This window comes from Oculina patagonica, chromosome 8, assembly GCF_052425735.1.
Source record: "Oculina patagonica isolate OP01 chromosome 8, crgOcupat, whole genome shotgun sequence".
In the NCBI taxonomy this organism is placed as follows: Eukaryota; Metazoa; Cnidaria; class Anthozoa; order Scleractinia; family Oculinidae; genus Oculina; species Oculina patagonica.
The window spans coordinates 20,199,256-20,223,455 of record NC_135765.1 but is presented as its reverse complement, the minus strand read 5'-3'; the positions used below and the strand labels follow the sequence as shown (position 1 = coordinate 20,223,455).

At 36.7% G+C, this 24,200-nt stretch overlaps 1 protein-coding gene across 2 annotated transcripts in view; it reads right to left on the bottom strand.

The window, feature by feature from the left end:
• LOC144662186 (ubiquitin carboxyl-terminal hydrolase 9X-like) overlaps positions 1–24,200 on the bottom strand; it is an 82,269-nt gene that overhangs the window by 5,141 nt on the left and 52,928 nt on the right. The window contains exons 30-57 of one of the 2 annotated variants that reach the window (XM_078522943.1): positions 23,902–24,022; positions 23,264–23,388; positions 22,098–22,163; positions 21,497–21,588; positions 20,160–20,406; positions 18,862–18,987; positions 18,539–18,595; positions 17,673–17,779; positions 17,298–17,406; positions 16,664–16,719; positions 15,769–15,859; positions 15,151–15,303; positions 14,388–14,451; positions 13,950–14,096; positions 13,579–13,700; positions 12,602–12,897; positions 11,951–12,124; positions 10,662–10,803; positions 9,183–9,268; positions 8,599–8,690; positions 4,590–4,737; positions 3,718–3,796; positions 3,083–3,147; positions 2,902–3,002; positions 2,103–2,242; positions 1,482–1,570; positions 476–617; positions 184–283 (exon numbers count right to left, since the gene is read on the bottom strand). In XM_078522943.1, the coding sequence (XP_078379069.1) occupies positions 184–283; positions 476–617; positions 1,482–1,570; positions 2,103–2,242; positions 2,902–3,002; positions 3,083–3,147; positions 3,718–3,796; positions 4,590–4,737; positions 8,599–8,690; positions 9,183–9,268; positions 10,662–10,803; positions 11,951–12,124; positions 12,602–12,897; positions 13,579–13,700; positions 13,950–14,096; positions 14,388–14,451; positions 15,151–15,303; positions 15,769–15,859; positions 16,664–16,719; positions 17,298–17,406; positions 17,673–17,779; positions 18,539–18,595; positions 18,862–18,987; positions 20,160–20,406; positions 21,497–21,588; positions 22,098–22,163; positions 23,264–23,388; positions 23,902–24,022 (3,337 nt within the window). The remainder of the gene's footprint in view (positions 1–183; positions 284–475; positions 618–1,481; positions 1,571–2,102; positions 2,243–2,901; positions 3,003–3,082; positions 3,148–3,717; positions 3,797–4,589; positions 4,738–8,598; positions 8,691–9,182; positions 9,269–10,661; positions 10,804–11,950; positions 12,125–12,601; positions 12,898–13,578; positions 13,701–13,949; positions 14,097–14,387; positions 14,452–15,150; positions 15,304–15,768; positions 15,860–16,663; positions 16,720–17,297; positions 17,407–17,672; positions 17,780–18,538; positions 18,596–18,861; positions 18,988–20,159; positions 20,407–21,496; positions 21,589–22,097; positions 22,164–23,263; positions 23,389–23,901; positions 24,023–24,200) is intronic. The other variant, XM_078522944.1, reaches the window with a different exon arrangement.

Here is a 24,200-nt window from a genome sequence, read left to right as displayed (position 1 = left end):
ATTATTTCAATGACTCATTTTCAATTAATTCTCAATTGAGAACAGTCAACGATCTGTTACATAACACAACTGAGATTTATTACTTGATTTTCACATGTAAAGACGTATTTCATAAAATTTGGAGGCTGCATCTTGTGTTTGTGTACACTTTTCAGGATTTCTAATTTTTTAAACCCAACATACCTGATTCTTGTTTACTGTCCTCTGGGTATGGACAGCAAGGGCCGTCCTGGCGAGAGAAGTGTGCTAAAAACACCAGGACTTTTGCAAAGAAATTTCGGACCTAAAATTACAAATAAAATGATAGATTATCACCAATGGCACTCTGGATATTTGTACATCTCTCCCTACCGTTGTATATGAAGCAATTGTGAATTCTTAAATCAAGTCTGATTCCTATCTTTAATGAATTAAGCTGTCAGGATATGCATATGTACAATCTTGCAATCTACATTTACAAAAATAAAATTCTCACCTCTCCACTGGGGCACTCAAGTAGATATTCTGAAAACCGGTCTGGGTAGGAGAACAATACAAACTTGGCGAACCACTCCCTGACTGCTTTACTCTGTCTGAGTAACATGCATACAGCATCATACCATTCACCAGCAGGGCCCCTGTACAGTTTTACAAAGTCATTTTCAATGATTAATCAATACCTTATTGTTACTTATTTTCGCGGGAACTTAATTTTGCGAAAATGGAACAGGAATATTTCGCGGGACTTAATTTTCGCGATTTGGCCAAAAAATACGCAATTAACATAAAAAATACAATAGAAAGCGTTTGAAATAAATTTTCGCGGGAATTTAATTTCACTTTTTTCGAAAAATCGCGAAATTGAGTTCCGCGAAAATAACTAACAATAAGGTATGTATGTATTTCTTTTCAGCCTTCGTCTTTTAACACCTCAGACAATATTAAAATATGGTTTTCCTCATCACTTTTAATGTACCCATTTGATGTACGCATTCGTTGGCTTAAACCAAATGTTGTTTGAGCCAGCTTATGAATTAAAAGGATATCCATAAGACTAAGTAGCAAATTAATAGCATAAATTATAATTGTGCATGGGCTACCAATCATGAGTCATATCTGGCAAAGACGTTGTTCAGCAGCAAACTAAATCTGATGACGTGAATTTACTTAGCTAGATGTTTCATTTGTTCAGCTCTAACATTGAAATAGACTAATAGTTAGTGGCTTCTAAAAGACAACCCTTTGGATTTGTTTTGATTTCTGTTAAACAGAAAAAAACCTTTTCCCAAAAATTTCAGTTGCCAGATTCATGATGTGGCTTATCTGCGAGTGTTTACAGTACTTCGGTGAGTTATACCTGTACGTCTTTCTCGGAAAAATATGTATTAGATGTAAGTTCTCAATTGGTTCTATGTGATCGTTAGATTTTTGGCTATTTTTATGTTTTAGACTTCATGTATTTACGTTCAATTGAATCGTAGAAGCATTGTTCATTAGATTACCTGACAGTCTTCTTGGTGCGGAGGCCAGTGGTAAAAAGGAACTTGGAAACCAACTGAATACTAATCATAGACAGCTGCTCCATGTCCAACTGCAAGTCACAATAAATAACACTGAATTACATTTACAATGCTCAGGCAACCAACATGCTTGGAAATAGACTTGTTGCTTTGTAATTGAGGTCCATCTAAAAAAGACTGTTGACAATTTTACTGCAAAAACATTAACGTCCATAAATAAACTAGCATCCACGCTCTTGTCACAAAAAAATAAGGTAGTTTTATCGAGTACAATTTCTATTTGTTGAGATTTTTGTAAAGACGTTACGTAAAATTTAGTTGTTATGAGTAAAAAATGAGTTAAATTTGACCGACTTTATGTGGTATCCCAAGTTTCATTGCCTTTCAATTATAACATCTAAAACAACACATCAGTGAAAGGCAGTAAAATGTGAAAATCATTTTCTATGTTGATAGTGGGGAGAAACTGTCAATGGCAAATTATCCCAGAGCAGAGGGACCAACAAGTACATACACAGACGATTATTTCCTTTTTAAACTTACAAGAAAGTATGTTTGTTCCTTGTATCTAAAATTTAAATAACATTAAGTTCGTTTACATACCGAATTTTCTAGTGTAGCATTGGCAGCAACCAGCTTTCTCATGAACTGGAAGAATTCCATGCTGTACTGTATTCGGTTGTGAAGGAAGTGTACGTTCTGTTTACGCACTGCTCTCTTGATTACTGCTGGCATCTGACAGTCTAAACATATTTGATTGTAAAGTAATACAATGATGTATGCAAGAGGATGTAGGTTCAAAGCCCATTCAGGGCAAATATCCTTTCGTACATTTATGCGGTAAAATGTACCCAACAATTTTTAAAAGGTACCTACACAACCATTCGGTCTTATTTTGAAGGCTTAACGCTTCTATTTCACAACCTTTCTTGAAATATCTCTATTCATGGTTTCTCTAACCTTCTTGCTGAAACATAGCTGGTAACCTTACATGCACTTTGAACCAGGGTGACCCGCTTCAAACAAGCAGGGGAACTACTTTAAACAGGAAACTTCTACCCACAATGCCATTCAGCATTGTCGTGTACTCTTTTAGGCTTCTGGCCCCGGTTGTTCAAAGGGTAAACAAAGCTATCCACTTCATCGACCAGACAAATCACTAACCGGTGGAAAGCTTGGTTTTGTCAACACTTATCCAAGGGATAGCAATTTGCACGGTGGATAGCGTTATCCATATTTTGAACAACTGCGTCCTGTAGGATAACCGTTCTCAAAACTGTTTAGATTTTTAAAAGGAGAAGATAGCATGAATCCAAGTACATTAGAGATACATATATCAATTGCAATACTAAAACGTTAAACACAAAATTCTATCCTTGCTATCACTGGATTGTGTACTTACTTCTGTTGACATCAATTGTCCTGTTTTGATCAACAGCATCAAGGCGTTCATAAAACAGGATGTAGGCATTCCACCATCTCTTTTGCCTTCTATAGGACATCCTAACACAGACAGTGAGTAAGTGATATTGAATAAAACTGTTACAAGGATAACATCACAGACAAGGAACAATTCTGCTCACCTTTTTAGCATGTGATCAAACACCTCTCCCATGTACTCTCCTCCAAAACACTGAGTCTTCAATTCCTGTAACGTACAAACAGTTCAGCTATTTAATAATTACTGTGTTGTGAATGAGTGAGTATTAAGCAAGTAGGGATATGATAATAAAATGAGTGAATAAAACAATATCAGGCTCTTAACATGAAATAACAAACTGTTTATTACATATTTGAGGAAGATACCAATGCATGCAACAATAAGAAAGTAAAATTTGGCTAAGAACAAACTAAAATACTAAAAACAACGTTTTTGACAATTTTCAGAAGATTTCCAGCTATTTTCTGAATGTTGTCTGAACATCATATGAATGTTTCCGAACAATTTCTGAATATTTCTGAAGATTACCGGAGATTTCCGAAGTTTCCAGAATACTTCCGTGGAGGATCCAAATACAACTTTACAACAACAAATTTAAGTAAAGGGTCCAACATGCTATCAAACATAACTACAGTATCAACACCGTCACAGTAAAATAAATGTAATTTTACGTGTGTTCAATAACAGGTTTTCTCAGAGCTGAAAAATTCTTGAAATTCATATATAAAATCTATTCTTCTTGAACACAGATACATAACTGAACAAAAACAAGAGTACCTCATCATCATCCATTTTGCATTCTGAGACCTCACCATCGTCAAATTTGTACCATTTGGGTGAAATATCTGGAGACACCCTAGAACAACAAAATACAACAGATCAGAATAAAGCAATTCACTGAACAGGGGACAAAAATGAAATGTACCCAGGTGGAAACAGTTTCCCAGAGGATCATCACCTTTTCATGGTCGGGGGCTTTCATGTGTCAGTGACCCTTACAACTTTGCCAGCAACATTGAAATTTATAAACTTTGCATTGTTGGTTAACAATGGCTGGCTTGATTTCTTACACTTTGAGGTCTTCCTGTAATTTCCGGCTGACAAAAACTAGTTGGATTACAGTCTCGGTCTTTAAGGTTAGGTTGTTAAGACACTGTTTAACAATGTTCCCTGAGTTTTGGTCTTTAAAAGGAAGAATGACTCGAACTGTGCTAGTTTTCTCATGTTGCAAGGTAGTGTGCTGCTTGTCACATTGAATCAATCAAGCGCTTGACAGCTGAGTTGAATAAGTGCTGAGGGTATTTTAGTTTTGAGAACACCTCCTTCACCGATCCATTCATGATGTCAAGACGACGCTGAAACGTCAACTGCTTATTTTTATTTTCGCATGCATATGCTTTACAAAATCTCTTCTGATAACTATCATCATCATCATCATCATTTAATAAAAGTTTACTTGCTGTAAGGGTAAAAACAAGGATTGTAATGATTGGGAGAGATTACAAAATGACAAACTTCTCACGACATCCTTGTCTTTAAGCTCCTTTTGTAGTAATGAAAATGACCAAGCAGTGTACAAATGTGCAGTGAAAAATTATTTATCTCCAAACATGCCAAAAGATCTCTATAATTATTTGTAAGATTTTTACCTCTGCAGGACATAAGAGTAATAATGTCCACCACTAGCTTGTCCACTGTGTACTAAGATTCCCACTAGTCGGTACTTTGTATAGCTCACTCCTTCAATCTTTTTCTCTTCTCCTGATTCACATTCAGTTGAGTTCTGTGTGATTTCCCCTTAAAGCAAAACATCTCTTAATGAAGATGGATATACACTCTATAATGAACATATAAATTACGTATAATCATCATTTACTGGAAGCTCCCTCTTGGTTATACTCGTTTCCTTGACCTCCTATTGGACATGTTTGGGCTAAAAGTGGCTATGCACTAACCCACCCCAGGATGAAAACTTGCCAGAATTAACGGCCTCTATGAGCCTATGACTGCTTTGCATCAGGTGAATGAAAGTATGAGCAGTAGTTGATTTTTACTCGTGAATGCATAATGAACGAGTATAGTGGGGAGGTTGAGCCATCCGTCCATCCTTCCATCTATGTGTTGTAAACATTATGCAAATTAGGTATGCTCACGGGCGCTTTCTAAATTTCTTTTCCCTCGGCTGTGAATAAAAATACAGCTTTACAAAGGTATCAGTGTAGAAAATACTTCACCCCTGTAAATGAGAAACAATCGTTTCCCAAACGATGAAATATTGCCTTTTCTTTAATAATCGCGAACATTCGGAAACGATGACCAGTGACTTTATGTATGTGTTATTAAAAGACTGGGAAGGTTAGAGCATGACACAATTTATTAAAGGATAATCAGTAAAAGAGTAACGAAACTCTTTACAAGACAGATATGTATATTATATCCGTGGAAAAAAAAATAAGAAGGAAAAAAGAATTTTAGCTACAGGGTATGAGAGTTGATCCCGGGTGTCACACGCTTTAGAACGCAGAGCTGTACCACTGAGCCATCAGTTTACTAACCAATTACGGTAATGATATGAAAAAGTAATTCTTATACCTAAGCGACTTGTTATGTGTTCACCCTCTTTTAATAAAGTTGATTATTATTATTAATTCCTATAATTAATATTTTCCATCGATAGTATGCTGTTCAAAGGAACGATTCAAATATATCTAACGCATTCATGAGTAGGTCATCGACCTCTTTGATTCTACTTCTCTATGAAGCAGAAATGATGAAACATTTGGACAAGAATGTGTGACAAGTGAAACAAACATTTTTTTTAACCATTTTGCTTCTGGTACACCGAGAAATATTTTACATTAGAGGTGCTTGAGAAAGTGAATTGTACTCAATTGTCTTGTAAATCTTTAGTGAATTGAATGTGACTAAAACTAGTGGTAACCACAGGTTAGAAAGTGCGGGCCTTGACGCACTTAGAACTGAAAGGCACTGACTGGTACTAGAGTGCGTAATGTTAGATGGCAGTGTCGATAAATAAATGATAAAATGGACAAAAGACAATGGTATTCCGAGCAACGCGTCACGCTTTAATAATTGCCGCGAACCGGCCGCGAACCAGTCAGAGTTGTTTTTTGATTGACAGTTGATTGTGAAGTGTAGTCGAGCACGTGGTGTGAATTGAGATGTGATTTTCCTCGGTTGATAAACTCGAAATGTTGTCCGTGTTATAACGAATTCCTCGAGAATAACCGTTGCTCGAATCATTCGCTTTGCCGTTGTTTTATCTGTGATATTCACAGCAAAATTTCTCAAAAGCAGCACCTATAAAACAACATCTATAAATTGTAATGTTTGCAATCTTCCATGTGACAGAAGCGTAGATCTTATGTGACAAACTGTTGAGAGATTGACTCATTTTTCGCATTCTTATCGTTCCTGGAGAAGAGATTTTTCTCTTCCGGTGTTACGACAAACTATCGTGATTGACACATTTTTTGCGTTCCGATCGTTCTTAGTGGAAGAACAAAATTTTCAACTTCCGGTTTCTGTTCGCCTATTATTAACGTGGCGCGCACGCGTAAAACGCAATCCGCTGGTCACTGTCAAGATTAGGGTTGCGGGCTTCTCTTGGGCCCGCAATAAAATATACAGGGCTACAATGTTGATGCCATTTCTTAACGATGACCTTTTAATTTATGCTGCAAGGCTTATGACTCAACTTTGGAAAACAAAATAAAAAAGTTTAACTTAGAAAAATAGCAACAACTGCAAAAGAGTGAACACAGTCTTTCTTTTCATATAAACTTCACGAATTATCATTTCTTTATAAGTTATTTCGTGTTTTTATCCTTTAGAAAAACATGAACTTTTCCTCAGATCTGTTTTGCAAACAGCTTACTTTATTCAAAGGCTCTTCGAGCAACCTCATGGTAATTCGATGAATGAAGTGCCGACCTCCGCATTTTTTTCTAAATAGGTGTCCAATAAAGTAAAGCAATCTCACTTTGCTTTATTTTTCCACGTGAGTTGCGTTATTGATGACTCGTGCTTTTGGGCGTCGTAGCGCTATGTGAATATGATTACTTTTCTGTCAGCACGTTCCCAGGGTCTCTCTCTCCCCGCCCCCAGAGAACGAGGTTGCCATTTCCCTTGGATTTGAACTCACTTTTAAGTCATTTTTACTTGGTTAACTCGAACTTGGATAACTCGAAAACCCCGCTATCTTGAACAAAATTTCGTTTCCCTTGATCAAAGTTTGGGTCAAATTTACCCCGATAACTTGAATTACGGTTCTTGCAACTCGCCACGGTTGCCTTTGAATGTTTTCTTGCGTGAATGGGTCATTGACCTGTTGATAGTATTTTTGTTCAAATGAGCGTTCAATAATGTAACACAATCTCACTTTATTTCCCTGTGAATGTTTTACCTTTCCATAGGAATTGCGTCTTGATGGTTCGTGCTCTCAGGCTTCATAGCGCGAATTCTTTCATCACAAAAATATTTAAGTGTAACCTTTGATCCTTTTTAGCATTAAGTAAATTTGTTTTATGAATATGTTTACTTTTCTGCCAGCACGTATAGCGTTATTTTAGGAGCGAATAAAATTTGAGAGAAAGATGCGCGTTTCTGCGCGACTCAAAAAGATGAGAACGGATGACGTGACACGAAGATGATGTGACGCGAAACAAAAACGTGCATGAATGTTGTGTTTACTAAAACGCGTCTTTGAATGTTTTCTTACGTGAATGGGACATTGATAGCCTGCTCTGAGACTTCGTAGAGCGTATTCTTTTCTCTTTTGTCACCAGAGGATGAGTGTAACTGATCCTCTTTCGATTTGTTTTGTGAAAATTCAATTTAGTTCCCTGAAAGAGAGAGACCCTGGGAACGAGGTTGGAGAATAATTTGTTTTGACATGCGCTGAATGGCGTTTTAAAGAACCTTTCTGTCAGCACGTTCACCATTAAATGCATGAATTAATTGCGGTTTAAGGACGGTGCTTACTAATAACAAGGTATTTTTGCCCGGCCGATGACTGCAGAAATGTGAGTACCAAGGGCTATTAAAACAAAGAAATTGGGGGTAGCCCGCAATTTGGATATGTGAAACTGGAAAGGCTGACGGACATTGTCCTCCATGATAACATTAATCTAAATCCCGTGATTCACCAAAAAAAAGGCTCTCTTCCGGCAGCTATTCTGCATTCTCTTGACGCCACTTCCATTTTATATAAGTAGGGGTCACCACCGTAGTCGAGTGTCAGCTGCTTTGGGGTCTTACATTTCCTTCCCTCCCTGCGAGTAACATTTCTCTCGCGTGCCCGTCGCTAGCGACCTTAGTGAGCTATTTTCGTGGTTAGCGGTCGCTGTCTCTTCCGCTGTCCCTTTTCTGCGCTCACTGATGCGGTTCTTCTGCCGCCTTGGTCGCGTGGCTCATTTGGCGGCAATCCGCGCGCGCCCAGTGTGATCGTGCAGTGTGCGCAGACAAGTGCGCAGAACAATAGGAGGCACCGTCCTTAATATCAGAGTCGAGTGTTCGAGTGAGCGAGCGAGTGAGTGAATGAGGGAAACACGTGACTTAGTGAATGATCCCTACAACCTCATTACCATTCGGTAAAAATGACAACACTTATATCCAGTGACAGCGTACATGATTTACCTTGAATTTTTGCAAGTCCAAGTTCTGTAAATGGTTCCATGTCAATGTCACGGGGAAATTCAAAGTAATCATTGAATTTAACAGCACACTCCCTGAATAAAAGCAACAGCAGAGATGACCAGTTAAAACTTGCTTAAAAGGCAATGAAGTCATTTGACTTTCCACGTACATGTAGCACAGTTGTTTTCTAAGCACAATGCTTCACTGTATTTCATAAGGGAATTAAGTGCTAACAGAAACCCTGGTGCTAACCATAACATCCAGTTTTGGAATTCAGATGGTAAACGACTCATTAGATAACAAGGCTTGTTAAAGTATTAGTCTTGACAATGTAACATTTTTTCAATACCTAGGCATAAAAAATTTTGAACATTTTTGCTAGTGTGTTATTGCTTTTGTTAGTGTGTTGTTGAAATCTTTGTGCAATGAAAACAAAGCCTTGTTACAAATTTGCTGCAGCAATTATGCTAATGTACTCTTATCAACTTTAAGTTGATAATAAGCTAAGTGATTCTTGATTTGAATGGCTTGGTAACAAGAACTTTGTTTTCTGTCTTCGTTTCTCAGTTTTTGCAAGGTCTTACCTTTCCCAGTCATAGTCAAAGCGCTTCAGCTGAATTGCTAGCACTTGTGGAAGTTTCTTTATACACATCCGCTTGACAGTGTCAACCTGAAAACAGCATGGTAATCAAACATGACCAAAGGTAGCAAAAACAAAGGTTAGGCACAGGGCTGTCACTAATTTTTCAAGTGGTGGGGAAACGAAAAAGTAGCCGGGGGACAGATTTTTCTAGTGTTGGCTGTTGATGGGGGCGGGTTGTAGGGTTTAGGAAACAACAAAATGCCTAATATGAATTGGTTTGAATACCACTGTAACCTACTACTTTCTCTTTCTCTCGGGAAAATCTGTTTTTTCTTGGGGTTCTTGCCATTGGGGTGCGTCTTTCCGAGATTTCGCCAACTAATCTTTAGTCGTCATTTTATAGGAACTGCAGTAAGAAAAGAACTCTTAGTGTTGTCATTGAACTGTAAATTTTACTCAGAAAGTTAGATCCGGTTGAAGTTGGCGTTGTCAATTTGAAAAGAGTCAGGCATACTCATATTAAATCTTCCCCATCTTGGAAAGTTGATAATGACTTAGAAGAAAGGAAACACAAAAAGCCTGAGAATCGTTGCACTCGAAAACAAGTGCGACGGGCCGAAGCAGTACGAAGCGTGCGGAACTTGGACAAGCTTAACTCGTGGTCACTGGAAACTTCAGGTACTGGCGCCGTCAGGGGAAAGTTACCTCGAGCTATACGCCTTATATGAGAAGTCCTCTTTACCTGTGTACAAGGGTAGAGCAACATCAAAAATTTGGAGAACTGTCCAATTGTGACTGCATCTTTTTTTCCTGTGCGCACAACCGAGTGTTGACATCTTGGAAACTTAGGATGAAAAGTTGCCAAGTTGGGGGCGTCTATACCGAGTGCGCCTAACCGAGAAAACGGTAATAATATTTGCACTAATAAATTGGTTTGTTTTTTAATTTACATTCATTTGATGTATTTTTCACTTTCCAATGTTTTGGTTTTGTATCAGTCAGTGCCGGGGCTCAATCGTTGTAGCCGGGGTCCCCGGCCCCCGGCCCTTAGTGACAGCCCTGTAAAGGATTAATAACCAACAGTGCCCTTGATCTTCCAATCTGTTGCTGAGGAAGGTTTTTAACAATCATATTTTAGAAACCAGACCTCACACAGATAAGATTTTTACACATCATTGAGCATCCCCACAGCACAACATTTTATGCGGGATTAGCGTGCGCACACTAAAAAATGGCAGCTTCTTCTTTACGGCTGGACCTCGCCATTGTGTAAATGGTAACTGCATGTGTCAGATTATATAGAGAGATGTGTTGTCACTGATCCACTGAGTTTTTGGTATTGTTGTGCAGTTTGGGATTAGCAGTAACTAGTCATGCACACAAAATAACATTTTTTTTAAAGAAGTAATAAAATTAAGTATCCAACATGTATACAAATTCAGTGGTTATTTTTGAAAGGAAAATCAGAAGTAATGATTACCTTTTTGTCACACTTTTCACAGTGGTAGGCGTTGGCTCCTTCGAGTAAGTCACCCTTGACAAATTGTTCCATGGAGTCTACCAGACTATGATGATTACGAATATCCACATTCAAAGCAATGAATGGTGCCTCGCGAGAATACCTAATTCAGACAAACAAACAATCTTGTCACAAAGAAACCAGACAAGATTTTTCACATAGATTTCACAGACTTGAATAATTCAGCTACAATTGTGGACAAAATCAATTGTAACAAACTAAACATAGAAATATGATAGAAAGTGCAGCACAACATTTATCACTAAAATTATCTAAAGATCATAAGAGGTTCCTGACTGAGCAGTGATCATTTGCCAAAAGCAGGCAAGTTTGGAGCTCTCATATAAACACAGGGGGTTGCTAGTCAGATATTTTGAATTAAACCCCTAAAAGAGACTGATCTGGGCACGGCTCAAGCCTTTTTTTGACCCCTGAAAAATACAGAAATGATAAAAATAAAATTTATATTTCTTTATGTGTAACCCTAAACAAGACCTTTACGGCTAAAAATATTGGCATTTTGCCTAGAACACCCTAAGCAAGACCAAAATCCAAAATTTACACCCCTTAGCAAGACGATGAGCATCCCATCTATTTAATATGATAGTTCACACTCCCCAAGGAGAAGCAATACAAGGAAACCTCCCAATTCTAGGTGAATCAAAATGAAATTTGAGCATTAGTCTCCAGAGGTCTGGTCTGCATGTGAGGTCCTGCCAGGATCTTGGGCAATACCATTTATTCCCACAGTCATTCTTTTCACCTGGGAGTATAACTACTGGAAAGCTGTTAAGTTAACCTGAGAAAATGCTAGGGGCTCTCTTGTGATGGACTTACATCTCATCCAGGGAGGTTAGCAATAATCCTAGTCACGCAGGCAATATTTCAGTATAGAAAATTGTGTGAAAAAACCATCCTTCTTGTTTAGTGAAATGTGAAATGCCTATATTATTTTCTGTGAAATGTGATCTAGAACCCCAACCTGCAACTTTAACTAAATTATTACAGTATTTGTGCACTCCATAATATCAAAGTGATATTTCCACACAAACATGTATTCCAACCATCAGAAAACCAAGTCGCTGTTTTTCAAAAAAACACTTAAATGATTATTCCTTTATCATCACCTTATTTCTACATGCATTATTGATTTACAAATTCAAACATGTAAGTTGGAAGAAAGTGGTCACAAAATAGATTTACACTGTTGTCAAATCAAATTCTCCCAACTCTGTAGTAAAGACACTCACCTGTGTGGGCATCCTTTACAGATCTTCTGATCAGCAAAGCTGCCACCCAGTATGTTGGAAAACAATGGATCACCACTTAATGCCTTCAAGCCTTCATCTAAGTTATCAACCAAGTTGTTAAAAAACTCCAGAGCATCATGTTGTTCTCTTAAATTCACTGGTTCACCCCACAGCCTATCAAAAGTAAGCAAACATTTATTACATAGTTAGAAAACATAATCGGAAATGACTTTGTCTGAAGGAATTAAATATGGTGAGATGGATTAATAAGAAGCTACTAAATTTTATTGAGTCAGCATTAAATTAAACAAGTCACTGAACTGCTAACCTTAAGTAGTATACGATTTTCAGATAAGCCTCACATTCTGTTTCACGCACCATTACTCACTAACTTAGTTGATTGAATTTGCATGAGAAATCAGCACCTTCTTTGTTTTAATTACTGTTAGTAATGGTATTGTTTATAAAGTTCTACAGAATGTATTCTAGACATACTGTTTGGTTTATACAACAGTATGAGGAAGCAGTGCCCCACCAAAAAACTAAACTGGCTTATCCTTCAACATAGTATACTACTCATCTAACACAATTTGATTATAATGACCTTTGTTTGAAATAACTAGAAAAGGAGAGTATGATTACTGAACTGACTTGAAAGTTTTCCAGAATCCCTGAGGCACATGGAACTGTAGCTGACTCTGTGCCAGGTGTCCAAAGATGAACTGAATCTGACTGAGAACGCTGACTTGATACTTCTTCACTTCCTGATCTTTGTCTTTGGTTTCAGTTTCCTTGTCATTGTCTCTGTTATCTCCAGACTGATATCCTGTGTCTATTGTGTTTTCACTCTCAGACTTTTCCTCTACATCAAAACCATCATCTTCTTCTTTTACTGCAGCTCCCTCAACTTTCAGCACGCCCTCACGCAGTTCAGGAATCATAAATAGCTAGAAAACAGAACTACAGTTGAACCTCGATTATCCAGACTCGTTGGGACTAGGCTAAATAGTCTGGATAATTGAGAGTCCGAATAATCGAAAGTATGAATATTAATAAGCCAAAAAAATACGCCAGGGCATCTGACAGGATGCGGTGACCAGTGCGGATCCGCATAGTTCGCTAACTTTCGCATCCTCCGAATCTTCGGCGCATTTTTCCACATTAAACAGAAAAAAAGAAAAAGTTGCTTCATAATAGCGATAAATCAGCTGTTAACCATCCTCACAAACAAAAATTCCGAAGACACTGATCATTTTGAGGCAGTTTTTCTCCGAAAAGGCGACGAAAACTCGCCTATTTGTTCGCAAACAACAACAGCTTTGCTACAGCAAGGTAACAACAGGAAGCACAAGCTTCCTTCGGCAATTTCTGAAAAAACTCCTGGTCCCAAGGAATATGAATGGAAGTAAAAACAAAACAAAAAGACATCATAGCGTTGCTGTGGCAACTACAATGTAAATATAACAATGGTCACAACAAATTTTCATCTTTATCTGTTACTGTAGTGATTGTTTTTCAATAGCTTTAAGTTTCCAAACTCCGCAGTGAAAAAAAAAAAAAACAGTCAAGTCATCTTAAGGAAAATCTTGACAAACGACAAAAAAGCAAACACAAACCAGACAACCTACCTGTTGAATAACTGAATTCATGTAACAGGTGGCCCCTGCATTCTTAAGACCCACATACCCTTTGTATGGGCGTGGCCCAATTGGGGGTAAATACTCCCAGTCTGTCAAAGGAGGTTCTTCACCTAGAAAAAGAAAATTTGACATTTACCTTAACAACTCAAATATAGAATGGGGAGGAATGTAGCTTACTTAACTAGAGTAATTTGGCATTAGCAATACAGATGAGAAATACACCATTGAGACTTTTTGTTAAAGATGAGAAATACACCATTGAGACTTTTTATTATTCCTTATAATTCAATCAGTCCAAGTGCACCCTCTTGGCAAACAAGACAAAACATGTGAAATCTTACGTGGTTAACATCTCTTACCATTGTAGTAGAAATTAGTGAGGATATCTGCCAATACTCTGAGGTTTTGAACACACCCCCGACATAGAGCAACTAGAAGATCAAAAGCTGCTACCAGAGTGGGTGGGGTAGAACAGATGGCTGTAACCCGCTTGTTCCACACTTCATCTATTCAAAGAGGCAAACATGATTATTTTTAGAGCAGTACTACTATATTCAAATTATTAGTTTAAACATTATCACTATCACTCAAAATCCTGGTTTGTATAATACTAGTATTATAGTAACAAACCAGTATTATAGTAACAAACCAGGATTTTGAGTGATAGTGATAATATTTAAACTGCGTCTAATATTTTGAATGTAGGAAACCTTTAACTTACCAGTAAACTTTTAACCAACAATTTACAAATAATGTTGCCTAGAAATAGGCATGCATGTACAATCTGTTTTCCTTACCACTGCCACTTCTAGCTTCAATGATTAGTTTGGATGCGGGAAAGATAAAATCCTCCACAAGATCCTGAAAAACAAGCATTTACTCAAACCTATTTCATACAAATGAATTTGGTTAAAATTACTGCCTATGCCCTCCCCTAGAAAGCAAACAAGTTCCACTACAGAAGGCCTCTGGGGTACCCCAAAGAAATAATGTTCAAAAATCACGATAGGGAAGCCAAAGACAATGTGAACTGCAAATTATTTTGCACCTTGACTTCACATGATTTTAATTCATACATGTATATTAACACCTCTTCACACCTAATATTCCTTAGTGCACTCAACAATTCCACGTCATAGTAAGTACAAATTTGTGAGGAAATTTGAATATTTATATGGGAATGCTGTGACCTCAAAAATTTGGAATGGTTGGCCTGTGGATAAGTAGTGAACACGGATTTACGGATTTTGCTTGACCATATACAGTCCTATACCTTAACTTACACCAATACAGGTCTAAAATGTCAAAAAATAATATATAAAAACACTAGGAAGCTACAAAGCAGTAATGTCCCAAACTTAGTATGATCCAAACACAACTAATGGTTAAACAAAGGTAAAGCCTGCCGTCCAGCCAAGTGGCTCATCTGGACAGAGCTTTTCCCCATTAGTAATTCTGTAGCATTAAGTGGCTAGGAGTATTTCTACTTCCCCTTATGCCATCATGAAATGTATTAAATTTTCATCTAGGTTTTTATGCAAACAACTACCCATTCTTCACCTTAATAAGATTAGGTCCTTCCTTTTGTGAGCCAATAGCAAATTTCTTCTGAGCAGTTTGGAAAAGAAGTAGCTCTCTTGTAACTCCTAAATGACCTTCTAACAGTGCTTCATCCACCGGTGAGCTACCCTCATCAAATGACAGAACATGATCCTGGACACAACACAGCAACACACATTACATATATCAAAGTGCTTAAAGTTCTACATGTGTACTATGATCAAATTTTCATCCCTTGCAATTTTAGGCCTATCATAGAGAAATCCACAAAATATTTAAAATGGCATTTTCCGTTTTCAAACATCTGTATTAGTTCTGGAGATATTAAGCTTAAAAATTACCCTTAAATTATGCAAATTAGGAGGCTAATGATGTTGACCAGTTATTCGACTCAATTTTATGTCAAGTATAAAAATAAAATTTACAGCCCAATTCCCCACCAGGAAAACAATCAACTATCTCTTTTCCAGTTCCCACCAATTTGTTTTTAACAGATTTTCACCTTGGAAAAATGAAAACAGGCCAATCTTGACGACTACCTAACAGAGTAACCCATTCTTACGCTTGCCAGATCTTGCATATGAGGCATCAATATTAGTGTCTTACACTATGACCAACCTTTGTCTTTTTTAGCCATGTTATTTCAGTGTTTAGCATCATTTCTGCTGTTGGCAGGGGACAGTGCGTCATGAAAGCATGGGCAAGTAATCTAAACAAACAATCAGAGTTAAAACCGAACGTATGAATCAACCAATCACCAAAATACAAAAAAAATATTATACCAGTGGCTGCAACATAAACACATTTTAAACCTCAGTACAAGATAATACTAAAAATCTTTCATTAAAAAAATCTTCTCCTTGATAAAAGGCACTGGACACTGCTGCAGTGACAGCCAAAGTTAAGACAGATTGTCATTCTGTGATTAGGAGGTAACCCCACACACTTTGTAAACATAAAGAGTGGCCGTCAGCAAATATCACATGGAGGCGGGCAAAATGAAAAATATCAGTGATTCTCAAAGTTGGCTGAATGAAGGTCTAGTGGAACTATTTTAAAAAATAATTCAAGTTCAAATCAGTCTTTTCATTAGGGCAAAAGGAGACAAACATAGTTTGACAGATCTCACATTATTTTGTTTTCAAGGGGTGCCTACCTAAAAATGTACAGTAACTGTACAAAAAGATTAATTCAAACAATTAATATATCATTGCTCAAAAAGAAAACATATCGCTAAGCAATTAATTTTTTAATGGACACGAACAATTTGACTGCAAACATAATATTAATTATTATTATGGTGCAGAGTACCATCGGTTACTCCAACTAAACTTTCCACACCTTCACATTCGAGGTAACTTTGACTCTTAGTATTTTTTAGCAATAGTTCCACTAGACCTTGTCTAGCCAGGTTTGATTTTTTTGCACAGCTCCAGATGATATATATGCTGATGGCCGCTCATAATCGCCCTGACAACCGTACCCCTATCATTGTATCATGAGTGCTACTCACTTGCAAAACAAATTAAAGTACTCATATGAGGAACCTGCATGGTCCTTAATGGAGTTCTGCAAACAAATGGCAATACATGAGTTGGCAAAATAAGGATGTGGGAAGATGTACAATACCATGACTGCAAATTACAGTTGGCCATCAGACAATGGTAGACCAAAATTTGCCCATGTCTGTCTGATGAAATTCCAACAGAAATCGTGGACATTATAATCAGGCCATATTTTTGGCCATCAATGACTACCATAAAGTTCTAAAAGTACTGGTAATGAACCTCGTTTTTTTGGAATAAGCAGGTTTTTTCCATTGCTACTTTTGGTAAGGTAAAAGATGTACCATATGTGAGCCGTTCAACTAAAATGAAGGAAGGAATCAGTTTTTGTTTTACAATATAGGGATGAAAAAGATTAAATTTGTTAAGAAGAATTTATGGTGCATCATAACAGAGTACTATTTAGATGGAAAGAGGATGATCCTAGCACTAGTAACACAAGAAGCAGAATGCCAACATTAGACTAGCAAATGAGCAGTTAAGTTACAGCTATAGTAAATAAGAATATTACAAACAAATACGCTTTAAGATACACATGTCCATGTAAATGTAGAGGGTTATTGCCATCACTATTTCACTTACCACAAGCACTGTAAAAAGAAGTGTAATGAAAAAAATAAGTGGCCTGTGACCATGTGAACATCGTGTAGCAATAAGGAAGAACTGTTCTGCTGTACTGAAGCGAATGGCTCTGACAAAAACAAACAAACACAAAATTAACATCTATTTTCTCTCTACAACATCAAAAGGATGCCCATCAAACATGTGACTAATTAAATGAACATAATTATTTTGATCATTTAGTTTATGATTGTTGACTGCAAGATTCTAAGAACTAACATTACAAAAAATGTACATACACATGTACAATGTGTGTTAGCAAACCAATACAATGCAGTCATTGACAATTTCACTTCTAAGCTGTAATAATTCAGTTGGTTGTTAAAGCTAAATTACCTGCTTTGACACAAAATAAGGAGGTCAATGATGAAACACTGCCAGGACTTGTCTTTAGTTAGAGTTTCTAAGGCACTTGGACAAAGGGCTAGACAAACACTCAGAACCTAATACAAAATAACACAAAAATTAATATTAATCACAATATACTAAGAAGCTAGATGATACTGAGTGGATATTATTGTGCATGAAGTATTCACTGTGGTAAACACATACATTAAATTGCACAGGCTCTTTGCACCTCTAGGCTCAGTATTTTTGTTTAGAAATCATCATGCAGCGATTTATATTTATGCAAAGAGTTTATGAATGCAAGGAAACAAGTTAAATATTGTCACGGTCTACATGTCTAAAGAGCTCATTTTGCAAAATAGATTTTTTAATGTAAAAACCCTTCCCTTCTGGTGTTGCAATTCCCTCCTGTTGTTCCATTTACCTTTAACACTGAAAAATCTGCCTGTTATGGTCTTTATACTTTCAATTCTACAGGTTTATTTGTCATTTCATTCTGTTTTAATTGTTTTGTTTTGCACAATAGAGAAAGCATATTAAATAACATTGCCATACGATCAGATGAATGTCCCATATCAAAAATGTACTGTACAATTTCAACCACTAAAATTCCATGTGAAACTTGAAACTCTGTTCTGAAGTTTGCATTTTAATAGACAAGTTCATGGCCAACTAATAAGGAACAAACTTTGGAACCCGAGTGGCCCAAGTAAGCTGAAATCAACTGTACATAATCTGGTGTAGATGGTAAGGTTACATGTACAGTGTAAGCAGTATGCACTACAGCTGTATCATTATTCTAGCCTGAAGGTTCATGTATGGTACATGTGCCCTGACCAGTACAATGAACTCACTTCAAGCGCTTCTTTTGCAACTTGTATGTCATCACTTTCAAGGCCTTTTGTGGTGTGCTGGAATAAATATTAAGAAAAGAATTAGTCCACAGAATAAAAAAGATATTCACAACATTAACCAATGTTGACAATCACAATAAATATTTGGTTGTGTGCCTCAAAATGCATGAGCTGAGGGATTAAACTGCTATTAACCTCTTAAACAACTAATTTGCAGGAGTTCTATGTGACTTGAGAGATCCAAAATTATCTAGTAGGTGAACTAAATGCTTAACAAACAAAAAATACAGAAAACAACAAATCAAGAAGTAGTTTATGATCACCTTTTCATAAACTTTGTGAATCTCTTCATTTGTTGACTGCATGAGGTGTAACATGCCGACACCTGCAGCCCATGACAAACGCTGCACAGACTTGATGGCATTCAAATCTGGCAAAGGACCTGAAACCTGCAAAAAAAAACCATAATTACTGTAGATGTTACAAAGTTGCAACATGTACTGATGCGGCTGTTACAAATAGTGAGGTGACCTGTGACTATTTCTACTATTCTTGGCTTTCTTTTGACATCATCAAAATTTTAAAATCCAGAATCACAAGACCCCTGAGTTTTCATCCTTCACTGGCTTTAAGACCTGCGTGATGTACCCGCATCTCTTATTGAAAATTTTTAGCTCCATAACATCTGCCATCTTTTAGGTGAGCATTTTGAATTTCGGGGTTTCACCCACACAACATCAAGATGGCCGCCAGGAGGCTGTCACGTATGCTTAAAAAATTTCCCCATCCTGGGATTTTTAAGATTCGGAACAGTGATGAGGTTTTGTGAGAAGTGTAGTGTTAATGTTTACTTGTTTATGAGGGTGAACTGACCGCTTTTTATAGCAGAAGTGAATTCCAGAGGTTTTCATTGATTTTTGGCCACCATGACGGTGCCCCTCTGCATGAACACCAACATGGCGTTTCCATACTGTACTCTCTAAATTTATGTGGAACGTTTTGATGGATAACTCCAGTACAGAATACTGTACAGACCTGAGACTTGGACAAGTAGACTATCTAGTAATTTTCTACAACCAGTAATGTTCTTGGTTTTTTGGTTTTTGACTCAATAGTTTTGGATTTACTTTTTTACAGTGTGACAAGAAAACCAGCAATATACAAATGAAAGACAGAAGAATTAACAGGGAAATTTGACATTGATGCACAACAACATTACAATATGTATCATAAAAGAGAGAAAAAGAAAAGAAAAGAAAAACTTGTGTCTATCCCATCCACAAAACATGCAAACTAGAACCATTAACAGAGGGCTCCTTAACCTCTTTTGAGCTAACCTGCACTGATACATTTACAACTGTATTTATTTGACGAGTTGTCTGTAAAAGTCCAGAATTGACTGTATCCTGATTGGTAAGCTGAGTGGAAGTGTGACTTCTGGTCTTAAAATATTGTGTGCCCACAGATCAATAATAATAAAATTATTTAATCATGTCCATTGAGCTGAATGTGCGGAGTGAGTATTCAAACACTCAAGATGAACAAAGAATTGATAGCCTTAAACATAAGCATGAGATTTTCAGATGTGCAAGGTCCTTTTTTTTTAGCTTATAATGCTTACCGTGCTACTCAAATGCCCAGCAAGTCTGACTGCCATGTTGCGTAACATACACTCAGTGCCAGGGTTAGGAATGTACTGTAATGCTTGCTGTAGAATTACTGCAGCATTGTGGGCACTAGCAGAGATTGACGGTGGTGAACAAGATGGGTCGCTAGGTTGAATGGCTTCTGCAACAACTGTTACTTGTGCATAACCCACCACAGTCAGCAACAACTTGGACATTTTAAGGAGTGTGCAATATGCCGCTCTACATATAGTAAAAAAATAATTATTATTGAAGCATTGGTAATATATGTACCAAATAAAATTACTCATCTGACAAAGGACCTTTTAGTTAGTAGCTGGAGGGCAATCAATAAATTAAATTAGAAACTTTTAAAAAAAGTAGACTACCGGTAGTTACCAATAGTAAGAATAAAATTCCTATCCAGCATCAAAAACAGATTTGCATTTTTCTGTTAAGTCGTATAATTTTATGTATAAATGTTGTGGTTCAATTTTGCCTTTGATAGGATTTGATATTTTCTTTGTCCTGGTGTATGATATAGTAGTTAAAAAAAAGGAAAAAAAAAGGGAGGAGAGATACAGGGGCGAAGGCTATATATATATATGATATAGTAGTTATATATCAAACACAAGAGAGAGTCTTTCTTCAGAATATCCAAACACCAAGAAGAGAGTTCAAAATATGACGTGCAGTGGAGTATTTTCAACGAAATTTGATGTATTTGGATAGCCGATGAATTGATAAATATTATGTCCCAGGACAAATATATTTTTACACCAGTCCATTCAGTTCTATGCTGTTTAACAATAATTAAACTAGAAATGTGCGAACATTAATCGCAAAGTTTGAAAACTTGAGAATAGTACTTGGGGGATATTAAACAACTATTCACCAAAGTGGAGGTGGCTAGCAGTGAATATTTACTACAGGAGCGACAAAGCGGTGAGGTAAATATCCACCACTAGCCACTGACACTGAGGTGAATATTAAATAATGTTGTTTTAGTGTTATACTAAAAACAGTGAGATAATATAACCCAAAAAGATGATTTTTGATTAATTAATTCCTGAAACAATTACAATTTTTGTTGCATGTATTGCTCGGAGGTGAAAAGCAAAGGATATTCGGAGTTTGAGTAGCCAATCAGTGCACACCAAAAATGCTATCCACTGTTTTGTACTGTTTTGTACTAAATTCTGATATTCTCAAGTTTTGGCCGCATCAAGAGACCTGTTTAGACCAATCGTACGCATAAAAAATATTTGATGGATTATCAAAACAAATAATACAATGTGATAGATACTGGCTATGTATGTTACTAATACTTCACCTTTTGGTAATCATGTCAGCATGTTGAAGGAAATCTGGTCTTGTTAGCATGTTTAGAGCACACTGAATACCACCACATTTTAAAAAGTGAACCTGCAACAACATGACAGATTATTATTATTAATAATATGTCAACGAGCTCGAAGCTCTTCGGTGTTACGTGGGTAAATAAATTACATTTTTTTATTAAAATGTTAAACTAAAAAGCTGTAAATCAAACAAAAGTAAAACATTTTTTACTCATTTAAGTAAATCTAAAAAGTAATTAAATTACTTTTATGTTTGGCAGCTAGGATATAGCATTAAGAGTGAAATTATTTTCAAAATAATAAATACAAAATCCTTCACTTGGCTGCAAAAATATGAACAGATATACATGTAAAATATTTATGACTCTGGACATTATTTGTTCCATTAAAGATCACGACTTTCCTTGACCTCTGCTCTAAGAAAATTGTCCTCTTGGAATAAGTAATGTCCATGGCTGAATACACATGTACATAAACATTTTTGCACCTAATGGAGGTTATAGCCTATTTACTTCTAGGACTGATTTAAATTATAAAGTTTATAAAAAACAAATGTAAATATAATTATTGTACCTGAAACTCTAATGTTTGATGATCTTGATTTGGCAGGGCAGCAGGCATGAGAAGGGAATAGGCAATCTGTAAAAACAAGGCAAGAATAATGCAATGTCAATGTTAAAATAGTTTTTTAACAAAATACACAGTAAAGTAGAACATATATATAAAGAAAAAATTACAAGACATTGGAAATGTGAACAGTACAATGTGAAAGTACTGCTAATAGCGGAGCTCCCAGCGGCCCAAAGGGCTGCAGAGCAGAGCCCCATACCCATAGAAAATTACAGGCCCATGCTTTTGGTTTTTCTTGGTCATCATGGTTAGCAGTATGGTTCGCGGGCGCGTGCGACGACAATGTTGCCCCAACATGGCAGCCATACTCCAGAAATAGGTTTTAGGTTATGGTTAACGTCAGCTTACATCTTAGATATTGGACATTCATGTCATGGTCAATTGACAGCTGTCAAAACAAGGTATCTGCTGACCAGTATAACATGACCATATCGCGGGCTCACATACAGAGCTCATCGAGGTCGAATGTTTTTTGAAGTTTTCCGCTGACCAAGTTATGGTTTACAATGGATCAAGTGCTCTATTTTTTCTGTTATCGGTCAGTAAATTCGGATTTTCGAAAAGGGTGAAGTAAATAACCGGGGAGCTCCGCTTTTAGGCTTGGCTAAATCTATTTAATAGAAATACATTCAAATGAAAGCTAGAAACTATTAAGTAATTACATAGATAACCGGCACAAACAGGAATGTGATTTTGTTCTTGCCTATTGTTCAGGTTCCTTTCTAAAATTTCAACGTAGTCTAGGTGAATGTTCCTCCCCACTTTGTAAATAGCCAACTGGCCAGCCTCCTGCTAGTTGGGATTTTAAGCAAGTTTCTGTTTATTTACAGTGTTTGTTTGTTTCTTTATTAAAGGGACACAATGTAAACTACTGGGGTGCCAGTAATTGTATTTACTCTATGAAGTTATTAATTAATTAATTTGTTTGTTTATTTATTTATTTTGTGATACATTGTTTCAGCATGCATGTGTGTATTGCTAATGGTTTAAAAACTGTGTTTAGTAAGTTTCGATAAACATGCTCAAAAGTTGTTTCTCAGAAAGTACTGCAAAGATCAATAACTACAGTGGATCTCACTTCAACATTTGAGTTTAATTAAGACTCTAACCTCTAGGTTATAAAGAACTTGAGTTGAGGAGGATGTGAAGAACAGAGCATCCAATAAAGATGATCCTTTTGAGTTTTCTGAAGAAGCCCTACAGATGTTTTTGATATTCCCTACAGTCTCTGTGTCTACAAAACAAATAACATACAATTTGAATACACTGTGTAAAATCAATTTGTGCTTGTTCCTCTCTCCTCCGCAGAGGCCTCTTTCATGGGGGAAGGCGAAAAAAAAAAGGGGGAGGAAGGAAAACATGAAAAATGAATGACAGGGTTTTGATTCTCTCCAGGCTCCACGCGCTTACTTTTCACCTCTCCCTGTTCCTCTCCCTATTTCCCAGCCTGTACGAAACACGAAAGAGACCTCTGCGGAGGAGAGAGTGCTTGTTTTGTAAAATCAAAAAAAAGAAAAAAAAAAAAAAAAAAAAAAATTATATATAAAAAAAACTGCCAAAAAAATTTTCTCAAATCAATCTTTAAAAATGGTCTTGCCAAAAATCTCTCCGTACCTCAGGAAACACCTCCTGGTGTTTGGGAGGCATGGGACCAGATTTTACTTTGTTCCACATTTGTGACATGACGAATGTTAACAACTTTCGTACTTAAAACTCTGTTAATGAATAGCAGAAATAAGCTGCTTACCTGATGGTATGAGGTTTAGTAGCTGTTGAACTCTTTCTCTTAAATCAGGAATGTTATGAGCAATACCTTGTTCTGCAAGATCTATGAGGTACTGCATAAAACTATGTCGTTTGGACAACATCTGACAAAAAAATATACATACAAAATAATTATCCATTCAGTTCTTACAGAACTGCAATCATGTACATGTACATGTGGTTGGCAGAATTTTGGTTAAATTAAAGTGAAAGCCATTTTGCTTTCTCTATTTAATTTTTATTTATTTTTTGCATGTTTGATCAAGCTGTAAGAGTGATATT